Consider the following 11,422-nt stretch of genomic DNA (forward strand, 5'->3'; position numbering starts at 1 on the left):
TGTTAATTGGTTTCCCTTTTCTTTGTTGAAGAGGGTCTGTGCAATCCTTCTGCCTAGTCCACCATCTTGCCCCGCCTCCCTATGTGCTTCTTATTTTTGTATTTTCTTAATGGTGCCTTTTGAAGAAGAAAAAGTTTTAAGTTTGTTGAAGTCCAGATTTTCTTCTATGGATCGTGCTTTTGATACCGTGTCTAAGAAACCGCCCCCCCACCCCAGGGTCACAAAGATCTTTTATAGTCCTGCCGTCTTAGCTCTTACACTTAGCTCTTTTAATCGTTCTGACTTAGTTTTTGTTATGGTGTGAGGTAGGGGTTCTGGCCCATTGGTTTGCATGTGGAGGTCCAGTTGTCCTGCCACCACCACTGTCGCTTCTCCTTGGAACCGCCTCAGTGCCTTTGTTGAGAATGTACAGACCATCATGTGAGGGTTTATTTTGAACCCTATTCTGTGCCATAGATCCCCTTGTTTATCCTTAAGCTATCACCACACACTCAATTTATGATGGCTATGTCGTAAGATTCAAAATCAAGAAATGTACTTTGTTCTTTTTCTAAGTTCTTTTGGTTAGTCTAGATCTTTGTGTCCCTATATAAAACAACCAGCCAGGATTTCCATAAGGGATTGTGTCAAATCTGTACAGCAATTTGGGGGACCTGGGAGTGAGCGTTAGGTGGCTTGTACGCCATTTTTTGAACCAGTTTCTGTTTTGTCCTGTTTTCTGGGAAGTGTGAGAAAGCTGTAAGCCCCTCCCTAGGAAGGTGTGCTTGTGCGCACACGTTTCAGATTCCCATCCGCGGATCCTCCCACGTCCCACCTGGCGTCTGCCCAGGCACAGTGTTGCCAGACTGGCCTTCCTGTGTGCTCCTTCTCGTTACGGCTGGAGGAGACCCTGCAGTGACGTGGCCAGAGGGCCATGATGGGCTCTTGGGAGTGTGTGGTGTGATTCCATATATGAGCACACCCATCTCACAGAGAGAAATGGAAGAGGTAGAAGGTGGGGTCGGCATTGGTTCTCTGTGGAGCTGGAGGGTGGGTTTAATTTTCTTGTTTATGCTTGTCTGTGTTTCCCAAATTTTCAGAGACCTTCCACGCATCAGAAAACAATTAGATGTTAAGAAAATGACAGGTGTATTTAAAAAATCTGGTGGTGTAGAGGGTAAGCCATTTGGCTGCCAACCAGAATGTTGGCAGATCAAACCCACCAGCTGCTCCGTGGGAGGAAGTCGAGGCAGCTTGCTTCTGTAAAGTTTTACAGCCTTGGAAACCCGGTGGGGGTCGCTGTGAGTCGGAATGTCTTGGCGGCAGTGGGTTTGGTGTTTTTGGCTTAGACAGCATCCTCTGGGGAAATCTGAATGCCATCAATGAAACCACAGTAGAGAAAACCGGCTCAGGAGGCATCGATTTTAACAAAAAAAGGCATCAGTTTGGTCGGGACAGCTGGTTTCTTGGGTTTTCTACTGTTTGTTTTCTGCGTAAAGGAGTCTTCTCACAGGCCCACTGCCTTCCTCTAGACCCGCTTCTCCAAGGCCTGGCCGGGTGGACGGAGCGTGTCCGCCACACACAGCTTCACCACGCTGTTGGTGGTTTCCCTTTCTGCAGGAGGTCACAGGGCCCAAGGGCTCCCGTGCCATCAACAACCTTCGAAGATCTAATAGTGCCACACAAGTCAACCAGCCACAAGTCAACCAGCCATGGGCCGGCGCTCTCAGGTAACCCAGGGACCCTCAGGTGGCTCTGAGCCCCCCAGGTAACTCCTGACCCCTCAGGTAACCCTGGGCCCCCTCAGGTAACCCCAGGCCCCATCAGGTAAGCCTCTGACCCCTCAGGTAGCCCTTGGCCCCCTCAGGTAGCTCCCAGCCTCTCAGGTAGCCCTTGGCCCCTCAGATAACCCCCTGCCCCCTTAGGTAGCTCCCAGCCCCTCAGGTAACCCCCTGGCCCCCTCAGGTGAGGCAGGTGGTCTTGCTTCCACTCAGTTTCAGAGGACGGGCCGAGGCTTGTCCTGGGTCTGTGCGCAGTGGTCAGTGGGTCTGGGTCAGGCGTCCAGCTGGGCTTTGTCTTCTGCTCTGAGCTGTCAGGCCTGTGGCCCCTTGTCAAGGGGGGCAGGGGGGCAGGGGCAGCAGGCAACCCCCGTTTGAGGCTCTTGGTCCCCAGTATCTGGTCAGTGAGCCTCTGGGGACAAGTGCCCAGACCCCCAGCCCCTGGTTCCCCAGGGACCTTGTGGGGCACAACTGTCGGCTGGGCTCAGAGCTGACTCCTCAGGCTAATACTCTCTCCTGTTTGCTGGCTTCTTTGGGCTCAGGGCGGCGGAGCCCCCTGATTTCCTGGCACTCTTTGAGAGCAGCACCACGGGGAGAAAGCAGACGGCCAACCTGGGCCGCGCGCCCTGCGAGAAGGCAGCCACGTGGCACGTGCTGGTAAGGCCTGGAGGCCGAGCTGAGCCAGCGGGTGCAGGGTTGAGTCCGCTATCAACCTGCTTCTGGAATGGGGGTGAGGCTGGGGCCACGTCAGCGAGTTTGGGCGACACTCTGATGTGACGTTGTCACTACACGGGCAGTGTCAGGAGGGTGACAGGCTTCAGGCCCCCAGGGCCCTCCCAGTGGTGTGGAAAGCTGGATGCCCGTCCAGCAAGGAAGGGGGGACCCGCCCCACGTGGTGACGTGTGCAGCAGGGCCACGGGCTGAGGGCCATCACATGTGCACAGGACGACCAGCCCCGAGAGCCTGCCTTGCCGCCTGGCACCCCCGACCCACCAGCCGGCCTGCGGAGGAGAGAGTGCTCCGTGAGCCTGGCTCCCAACTTCACTGCCAACAACAGGTGGGCTGGGGTCCAGGGCCAGACTGTTTGCCCGGCTTATGGCCGGCCAGGGCACTTGGAATGAATGAATGAATGAGTGGATGCGTGGGGAGTGCCTAGGTGGTGTTTGGCACAGAGACCCCACTGCAGCTTGAGGATGGATGGGCTCTACTTGGGGGCTCAGGTGGTACCCCCCAACCAGACCTCACCTCACCACCACCCCGACCTTTCCCTCCAAAGGCCTGGGTTCTGTGTTTTTGGTCTTGGAGTTTCAGGCTTGGGGAGGCTTGTGTGGGACGCGGGTGACTTTGGAGGTTCACGGAGGTTCTGGAGGTTCCAGACCCAGCTGTCACGTCTCTGGAGGGAGGTGGCACTCGGGTCCTCAGCTGCTCAGGGCTCTGCTGGAGGCGCTGCATCAGGGCTGCGTGGGCAGAGCCCGGAGCCGGCTCACCCAGGACCCGGCCGAGGCATGTGTGGTCAGGGAGGCATGTGTGGCCCGGCCGTTGACCGGGGTGGTGTCAGCGTGGTCGGAGGGGCCTGTAGGGCCTGGCAGAAGCTGACTCAGCCCCGCCACGAGCACCCCTGTCCTGCTCCAGGACGTGGGAGACCAGGCGGAGAAGGGGAGAGGCCACCCCTGGCCCTTCAGGAAGGACTTAGCGGAAGGCCCTCTAGGAAGGAGAGCTGCAATCACAGGCCTAGGCCTGAGGGGAGACCACACTAGCGCTTGCCAGGGTGGGCCCAGGAGGAGCTCTGCTTTTAGTGTGAGACTTTAAAGGAAATCTGATTTGTTTTTATCGAGTGACACAGCACGTGGTTAAGTCAAAGCGCAAGAGGATGAGGGGGGTAAACGCTGCCCCGCCCCACCCCTCCTCCCAGGAGCAGCCGTTTCTTAGCCATGCCACCCAGCACCCATCCCGGGGTGGCTCAGGGTGCAGGGCCGCCCCTCAAAGCTTGTCCCTTCCGGCAGGAGTAACAAGGGAGCCGTGGGCAACTGTGTCACCGCCATGGTGCACAACCACTGCCCGCCTGCTGAGAAGACGCCTCCGCCCAAGAGCTCCAACCAGACGGTCCCCTGCCTCAAGTAAGGCCCCCACCGCTGCCCAGGGGGTCTGACCAGGGCCCGACGTCTGTGTGTGCCAACCCACGGTGCTGCCCCTCCTGTGCTGGGCTGGGGGCTTCTCCAGGGAGAGAAAACCGACCAGGGTTGGGGATGGTCAGCGAGAGCTGAGTGGGGGTCATGGTCTGAGCGCCGGGGCTGCTGGCTGAGTCCTGAGCTGGGAGGGGCTGCGGGGTGTGGGGGTTGACCGCCCCGAGGACAGGAAGGATGTCCTGTCTACCACGCTGGGGTGTCGAGGGGTTGCCCACGCAGGCTCCCAAGTCACGGTCCTGCTCTGGAATCCTGCGAATGTGGGGACTGCTGGCATTTTCAAGTTTGACGAGCTCCTCTGCCTTGGGTGCCCCAGATGGTACCTGTCAGGGGTCAGTGGCCCTGGGGCCCACAGATGACAGTGGGCTGACCTGCACAGCTCACGCCAAGTGTGCTCTTCCCTGGTGCCACCTCAAATTCAGGGCAGCTTGGACAAGCCTGATAGTTCGTGAGGTGGTGAGGTGGGGCTCAGCGAGGGTGACCCGTGTCCGCCCTTGCCTGCCAGCAACATCATCAAGGCCGCCGCTGACGAAGTCCCTGAGGGTGACAGCTCTGGGAAGCCACAGAAGAACGTCCGCAGCAGCTGCCGGAGCAACACTGGGGGTGTGCTCAGGACGAAGGAGGTGACGGAGGAGGAGGCTGAGAGGTGACCGCAGGCGCTGGGGGAGGGCACACTGGGGCGCCGAGAGCTGGAGTCCAGAGCACAGGGCAGGGGCGGGAGGAGGGGCCCAAGGCCACGGTGACACCGAAAACATCGGTAGCTGGTGAATGGATTCTGACTCAGTGCCTACGTCCGTCATAGACCTGGGCTCTGTGGGCGCCCAGCGGCTGAGTGTGGAGAAGTAGTTTTACACAAATAACACGTTTCATGGTTTATCTGCAAAGCACGCAGCCCTCCTGGGTGAGTCTACCGCGTGGGCCGTGCATGTTACACGCGTGTACGTTAGCTACATGGGTGCATCATGTGCAGAACTGTGGCGTTTGACAGCCTTTCCCTCCAAGTGCCTCTCTGGGGACTTGCACCTCCAACCTTCTGGTTAGCAGCTGAAATTGCTCACTGTGTGCACCACCAGGCAGTCCAGGCCAGAAAAGTACCACGTGGTCCCTCTTTGTCCCCCAGTGGCACCCACTGCGGGGCCGCCGCACCTTCTCTCGCTGTAGGCGTCGGGGCACCTCCCGCTGGGGGATCCTGAGTACAGCCTGTGAGCACTGTGGGAGCACGGTGCTCTCCTCCCCCGGGGGACCCCTGGTGCCAGTCTCCGCTCCCAGTGGCTTCTGGTGGTCGGCACTGTGCGGCTGCTGTCGCCGGGCCGTGGCGCTGAGCCCGCTGCCCTGCAGGTTCATTCACCAGGTGAACCAGGCTGCCGTCACCATCCAGTCCTGGTACCGCCGCCAGGTGCAGCAGCGCAGAGCACGAGCGGCCGGCCTGGAGCTCCTGCTGGCGTCCAAGCGAGAGGTCAGCACGGGCCCAGCCCAGGCTTGGCTTGGGGCTGGGGGCCTCGGAACCCCGAGCTCTGAGCCGTGTGCAGGCGGAAGCCCCACTTCCCGTCTGGGGGCCTGGAGCCTGCTCGGCCAGGCAGCGGCCCTCGCCGGGGCTCTGTCAGGCCCTGGATGTTGTGGGGGTCCCAGTGGGGTCGGCCCCCCAGTGGACTGGACAGGCTCCGGGCATTGTCTGGGGCCAGGGCTCTGTCCTCGAGGCCGGAACCTGCTGTGGCTCGGCTGTTTGTGCAGGAGCGGCGGCGGCAGGCCCCGGGGAGCATTCTGGGCCTGTCCCAGCAGAAGGTGGAGGCGAGGAGGAGAACCCGAGAGGAGAAGGCACGCCAGGCCAGGCGGGCGGCTGTTCAGGTGCTGGGCCTGCAGGTCCCCGGGGCGCCCCGTCCCTCCTTCCCTGGAAGCCCTGCTGCTGCCTTGGGCGGCTGCTCAGAGACGCCTCCCCCAGGAGCTGCAGCAAAGACGGGCCCAGAAGTCTGCCGAGGCTGAGGCCGGGCCACCTCAGGAGCCCCGAGGGATGGGGAGGCCCAGGCCTGCCCGGGAGCAGCCCCTGACACCCCAGACCGTGGCCCCTCACGCACCCAAGGCCAACAACACGAGTGAGCATGGCCTCCACGCCCACTCCCTTCAGAGTTCCTCTTGCCCTCCGCCACCCGGCTTCCGAGGGAGGACCTGCCCTGTGCCCTGCACCGAGTGCCCCACTCTTCAGCAGACCCTCAGCCCCTCCTCCTAACCTGCCCCTTACTCTGGAGCTGGGTGGGACCCTCAGAGCCAACATCCCCCAACTTCATGCCCCAGGAGACACCTCCTGCTGACCCTGGCTCGTCCCCAGGGGCCCAGTGCTGCCCTCGGGAGGGGGTGTCCTCTGAGCAGCCCCTCAGTTATGACTCTGTGTCGCGTCGTGCAGCGCCCCGCTCCCACGCTGCCGGCCTCGAGCAACCCGGCCCACCGGCTCGTGACCCGCCTCCTCGAGACCCGCCTCCTCGAGACCCGCCTCCGGAGCCCTGTTCCTCTCCAGAAGTGACCCTACAGGTCTCACAGCAGCCCCTCCCTTCCCCCAACTTGAGGTCCAAGGCACGTGTGTTTTGGGGAAGCCTAGAGTTCACCCCGCCCAGCTCCCAGTGCCGGGTCACTCAGGCTGAGCAGCTGCCCAGCCGGCCTGCTCTGGGGCATGGTGCTGCTGCCCGGGCCCCCCAGAGTCACCTCGATCCCAGTCCAGGGATCCCCTAATCCAAGGGCACCGATTCTCAGACCCCACACCCTTCCTGCAGGGTGCTCAATGTGCTCCTGGTGGGGAGAGGGCCTGAGTCTAGGGGCCCAGTTCACATGGCCCCAGAACACAGACGGGTCCAGAGCAAGGGCCGGCCACTGCCCGGCTCCCGGCCTCATCTGCAGGTCTGCTCGTGCAGGGATGGCCTCACTGGCTGTCTGCTGCTCCTGCAGGAAGCCCACACCCAGGACGTGGCCAGCAAGGACCCGGGGACGAGCGGCCCCACCAGGACTGGTGTCACCTTTGATGAGCTGCTGGACACGCTGCGGCTGCTGGAGGCAGAACCCGATCCGCTGCCCCGGCCGCCAGCCTATCACCAGGAGAAGTACGCGTGGATAGACGAGGTGTGAGCTCGGACCACAGGGCCGCCCCCGCCGCCTCTGCTGGCCGTTCCCCTGCCCGGCTCTCCCGTCCGAAGGCTCCCTCCGGCTTGGACATTCAGAGGGACTCCAGGGGGGGCCTGGCCGCTGGGGTGGGACGGGCAGTGCAGTAAGGGTCTGGCGGTGGAGAGGCTCTCCTTGCCCCGGGGACCCCTGGGGGCAGTTACCAGGACAGCCTGGGTGTTGCTGTCCCCCCCCCAGGAGGATGCCGCCAGCTCCCTGACGGCGGACAACCTGGAGAGGCTCGGACAGCTCGGTGCAGCTGCCGGCCCCCCCGACGACGGGACGCTGCTCTCGGAGGCCAAGCTGCATAGCATCCTGAGTTTCCTGGACGAGATGGAGCTGTCGGCAAGGGGGCGGCCAGCCGCAGGCCCCCAGCAGGAGGTGCCAGCTGGCGGGTGGGCCCTCTCACGCGTCCCCTCAGCCCACATGCCACAGGAGACTGCTGGCAGGGTGGGCACCCCGAGAAGCCCACTATGTGGGCAGAGGTTTGGTGTCCAGCTGTCAGAGGCCAGTGTGACCTTGCTGGTCACTGCCTTTGACCTCAGTCAGCCGGCGCCCCTCAGTGAGTAATAACCCTGCTGTTTGGCCTCATCACCCCGCCCCTCCCCGGCCTCGCCCAGGGTGCCCCTCCCCAGCCTCGCCCAGGGGGTCCCTGTGAGGTGTGGGTGAGGAGGAAGAGAACGGACACCCATGAGGGGCAGGAGGAGAGTCTCAAGCCCCGGGCTCTGGCTGTCCCAGGGGCCCAGCTCCAGGGGCCCTGGGCGGGGTTCTGCCTGACGTGTGGTCCCTGCAGGGGCTGGTGCTGGGGGCAGAGCCGGCCGGCCTCGAGCGTGCGTCCACGGGCACCACAGCCGTGATGCGGCTGCGGCTGGAGGTGGAGGAGAAGCGGCAGGCCCTGACTCTGCTGCAGCGCGCGCTGGTAGGAGGGTGCTCCTGGCACGGTGGGCTCCCCCACACGCGCCCTTCGCCAGCTGGGCTCCTGGCTGAGAGTGTTGTCCTTTGGTCCGGCGGGCAGTGCTGGGGCGGGGGGGAGTCATGCAACAAGGGGGTCCGTCCTCTGCCCTGAGGGGCTATCATCCCTGTCTGCCCCTGTGGCCCTGACCTTCAGAGGGTCATTGCGTGGGGACTGACTGAGCTGGTCCTTGACAGAGGACACAGGCCTGGCTGCTGGGGCCGCAGGGGCTCAGAGCTGCCCCTTCCCTCTCGGGCGCCCAGGTGGTCAGCCAGCCTGGGCTGTGTGTGAGGAGGTGCCTGCCCCCGAAGACCCCAGCACCGCCCCCCGCAGACCGCCCTCCCCACAGACCACCCCCCGCAGACCGCCCTCCCTGCAGACCGCCCCCCGCAGACCGCCCTCCCCACAGACCGCCCCCCACAGACCCCAGCACCACCCCGCGCAGGCGCAGCAGCGGGCCCTCATGATGCGGCGGGTCAAGGAGGCAGAGAAGGAGTTGAGGCAGCAGCTGCGGCGGCAGCGGGAGCACTACGAAGCCACCATCCAGCGGCACCTGGCCTTCATCGACCAGGTGAGCCCCGGCCCCGAGAAGGTGGATGAGGGGCTCCAGAGCCTGCCAGGGTCCGCCAGGTGCGCTCAGCTGTGGGCACCGACCCCACCAGGCCTCTCTGACATCCCCGGGCCAGGCCCTCTCAGGACTGCCTCCTCCGGGATGCTGAGTACCAGAGAGGGTACGGGGCTGTGTGTGCCCCTCCTCCCGCCCCCCACTCACCTGTACCTGCCACCATTCCCCACCCAGGGTTCAGCCACAGACCAGCAGGAGCCCAGGGTCACGGCCAGGCCCTCGTGGGGTGCTGGCCCCTCAGCAGCCTGAAGCCGGGGTCCCCAGCAGTGGGGGTCTCGTTGCAGGGTTCCTCTTCTTAGCCTAGTGGCTTCACCCCTGCCTCCTGTTCACAGCTTATCGAGGACAAGAAGGCCTTGGGGGAGAAGTGTGAAGCGGTGGTGGCCGAGCTGCGACAGGGGGACCACAGGTGGCAGGAGAAGGCTGCCCAGATGCAGGCGCAGCACGAGCTGGTGAGCCCCCCGCCCGGCTCTGCCCGGCCCGCCCTGTGCTGCCCGCTCGGGCATCGCCCTGCTCCTCTCGGCATCGACCAGTTAGGGACCCCCCTCCTCCTGTTTTGTGGGGAGACTGACCCAAAGGCCCACTTTCCCGTATACCCGACAAGCCCACCCTAGACCCCAGGACCAGGACCCAGCATTCCCAAAGAACCCAGGGACTGTGGTGCAGGGCTGGGCTTGAGGGCAGCTGGCCCCTGTGGGCAGCAGGACTCCCTACAGAGGCACAGCCTTTCATCCAGTGCAGGGGCCCCGGGCCCTGTACTGCCTCCAGGACTCACTGTGTGGCACGTGTGTCCTGGGGGCAGCTGCATGTCGGGGACCCTGAGAGCTCTTGGGGACTTTGCTAAGCAGGACCCCGAGAGTGCTCTCGCCACTGTTGCTGGGTGGGACCCCAAGCGCTCTCAGGGACTCTGCGAGGCAGGACTTTGCTAGGTGGGGCAGGATGTTGCTGGGTGGAACCCCGATGTTGGTAGGTGGCCCTGAAAGCCCAGCGTTTCACAATGGACGGTCGTGGAGTCGTGGAGGGTGGTGTTTTTGCCTCGTTGGCCAGCTCCCTGAGTCTGCTCTGTTTGTCTGTTTTCCTGCTCCCAGGAGCTCAAGAAGCTCAAAGAGCTGATGGGCGCAACCGAGAAGGTCCGTCGGGAGAAGTGGATCAACGAGAAGACCCGGAGGATCAAGGAGATGACGGTCAAGGGTAGGGCTGGCCGGCGGCAGCTGAGGGGGGGGCACCACCGTCAGCGACACTCAGAGCAGAGGAAACAGGCACACATCATCAGTGACACATGGGACAGGGGACATGCCGTCAGTGACACTCGGGGCCTGGGAAACGGGCACATGCCATCAGTGACACACACAGGACGGGATGTGCAGTGAGTGACACGCGGGGCAGAGGGCGTGGTGTCAGTAACACGCAGAGCAGAGGGCGTGCCGTCAGTGACACTCGGGGCCTAGGAAATGGGCACATGCCATCAGCGACACACGCAGGATGGGACATGGCATCAGTGACACGCAGAGCGGAGGGTGCGGCGTCGGTAACATGCAGGGCAGAGGAAACGGGCACACGCCGTCGGTGACACACATGGGGCAGTGCGGTGTGAGAAGACCCTGTCCCTCCGCGAGGGGCGGCCTCTCCTGGCCCTGGCCCTGTACAGCCTCCCTCATGGTCAGTAAATCCTGGCCAGGTGGCCCCGCAGGGTGGCAACAGTCAGTTTCCCAGGTGTGTCTGGTCACAGACGAGCATCCAGAGTGTGGGTCCAGTTCAGGGAGGGAGTGGGGGGCTGGGAGGCTTGGCCACAGGCAGTATGGGGTCGACCTTGAGTTCCTGAGGTTCCAGGGAATAGTGATCTGGGTGGAGCTCAGGGGACGCTGGGCAGGTCTCCGGGGGCAATGTCACTGCCCTCCCTGCCTTAGAGAAGGCTCAGGTCCAGGGTCTGAGAACACAGTGCCCTGCCTGCCCCTGGGCACCTGTGTCTTCAGTGACTCTCCTGGGAGGGGAAGCCTGGTGTTGGCACAAGGGTCCTGGTCCTGCATGGCCAGGGGCCAAGGCTGGGCCACAGTGTTGGCCACGCCCTCCCCACCCACGTCCTCATCCACTTGCTGTAATTGAGGCCAGAACCCACAGATAAGGCCAGGTCCTGGGGGATGTTTAGATGGGAAGTCTTCATGCCCTGGCAGGATGGCGCTGTAGGGCGAGGTTGAAGGGTCCAAAGTGGGCCTCTTGGGCATGTGGTGAGGATGGGGCATCTGGGGGGTTCAGGTGCAGCATGGGGCAGGGACAGGAGTCCAGGCCGGCCTCTGCTGTGTGGGATGGGGACAGGGGTCTGGTGGCCTCTCCTGGGTGGGGTGGAGACGTGGGTCTGGCAGCCTCTGCAGCGTTGGACGGGGACAGGAACCCAGCAGCGTCTGCTGGGTGAGGTGGGGACGGGTGGGTCCACCCTAGTCTCTGCTAGGTGAGATGGGGACGGGGGACTGGCAGCCTCTGCAGCGTGGGATGGGGATGGGGTTCTGGTTGCTTCTACTGGATGGGGCGGGGACAGGGGTCCACACTAGTCTCTGCAGTGTGGCATGGGGACAGGGTTCCCGAGGCCTCTGCAGTGTGGAATGCGAATGGGGGTCCACACTGGCCTCTGCTGGGTGGGGCGGGGACAGGGTCCACGCCGTCCTCTGCTGGGTGGGGCGGGGGCGGGGTCCACGCCGGCCTCTGCAGTGTGGAATGGGGATGGGGGTCCACGCCGGCCTCTGCTGGGTGGGGCGGGGACGGGGTCCAC

At 63.4% G+C, this 11,422-nt stretch overlaps 1 protein-coding gene across 1 annotated transcript in view; it reads left to right on the forward strand.

Moving 5' to 3' along the window:
- Positions 1 to 11,422, forward strand: part of CEP131 (centrosomal protein 131) — a 32,660-nt gene that overhangs the window by 14,026 nt on the left and 7,212 nt on the right. Inside the window, 16 exon segments of the mRNA XM_042783572.1 lie at positions 1,600 to 1,709; positions 2,300 to 2,414; positions 2,702 to 2,814; positions 3,761 to 3,874; positions 4,446 to 4,586; positions 5,279 to 5,407; positions 5,409 to 5,637; positions 5,672 to 5,785; positions 5,880 to 6,030; positions 6,339 to 6,463; positions 6,875 to 7,045; positions 7,283 to 7,465; positions 7,878 to 8,003; positions 8,482 to 8,607; positions 8,994 to 9,110; positions 9,747 to 9,849. Coding sequence (XP_042639506.1) covers positions 1,600 to 1,709; positions 2,300 to 2,414; positions 2,702 to 2,814; positions 3,761 to 3,874; positions 4,446 to 4,586; positions 5,279 to 5,407; positions 5,409 to 5,637; positions 5,672 to 5,785; positions 5,880 to 6,030; positions 6,339 to 6,463; positions 6,875 to 7,045; positions 7,283 to 7,465; positions 7,878 to 8,003; positions 8,482 to 8,607; positions 8,994 to 9,110; positions 9,747 to 9,849 — 2,167 coding nt within the window.

Source organism: Orycteropus afer, unplaced genomic scaffold (assembly GCF_000298275.1).
Source record: "Orycteropus afer afer isolate SDZICR_OR568_19922 unplaced genomic scaffold, OryAfe1.0 scaffold00018, whole genome shotgun sequence".
In the NCBI taxonomy this organism is placed as follows: Eukaryota; Metazoa; Chordata; class Mammalia; order Tubulidentata; family Orycteropodidae; genus Orycteropus; species Orycteropus afer.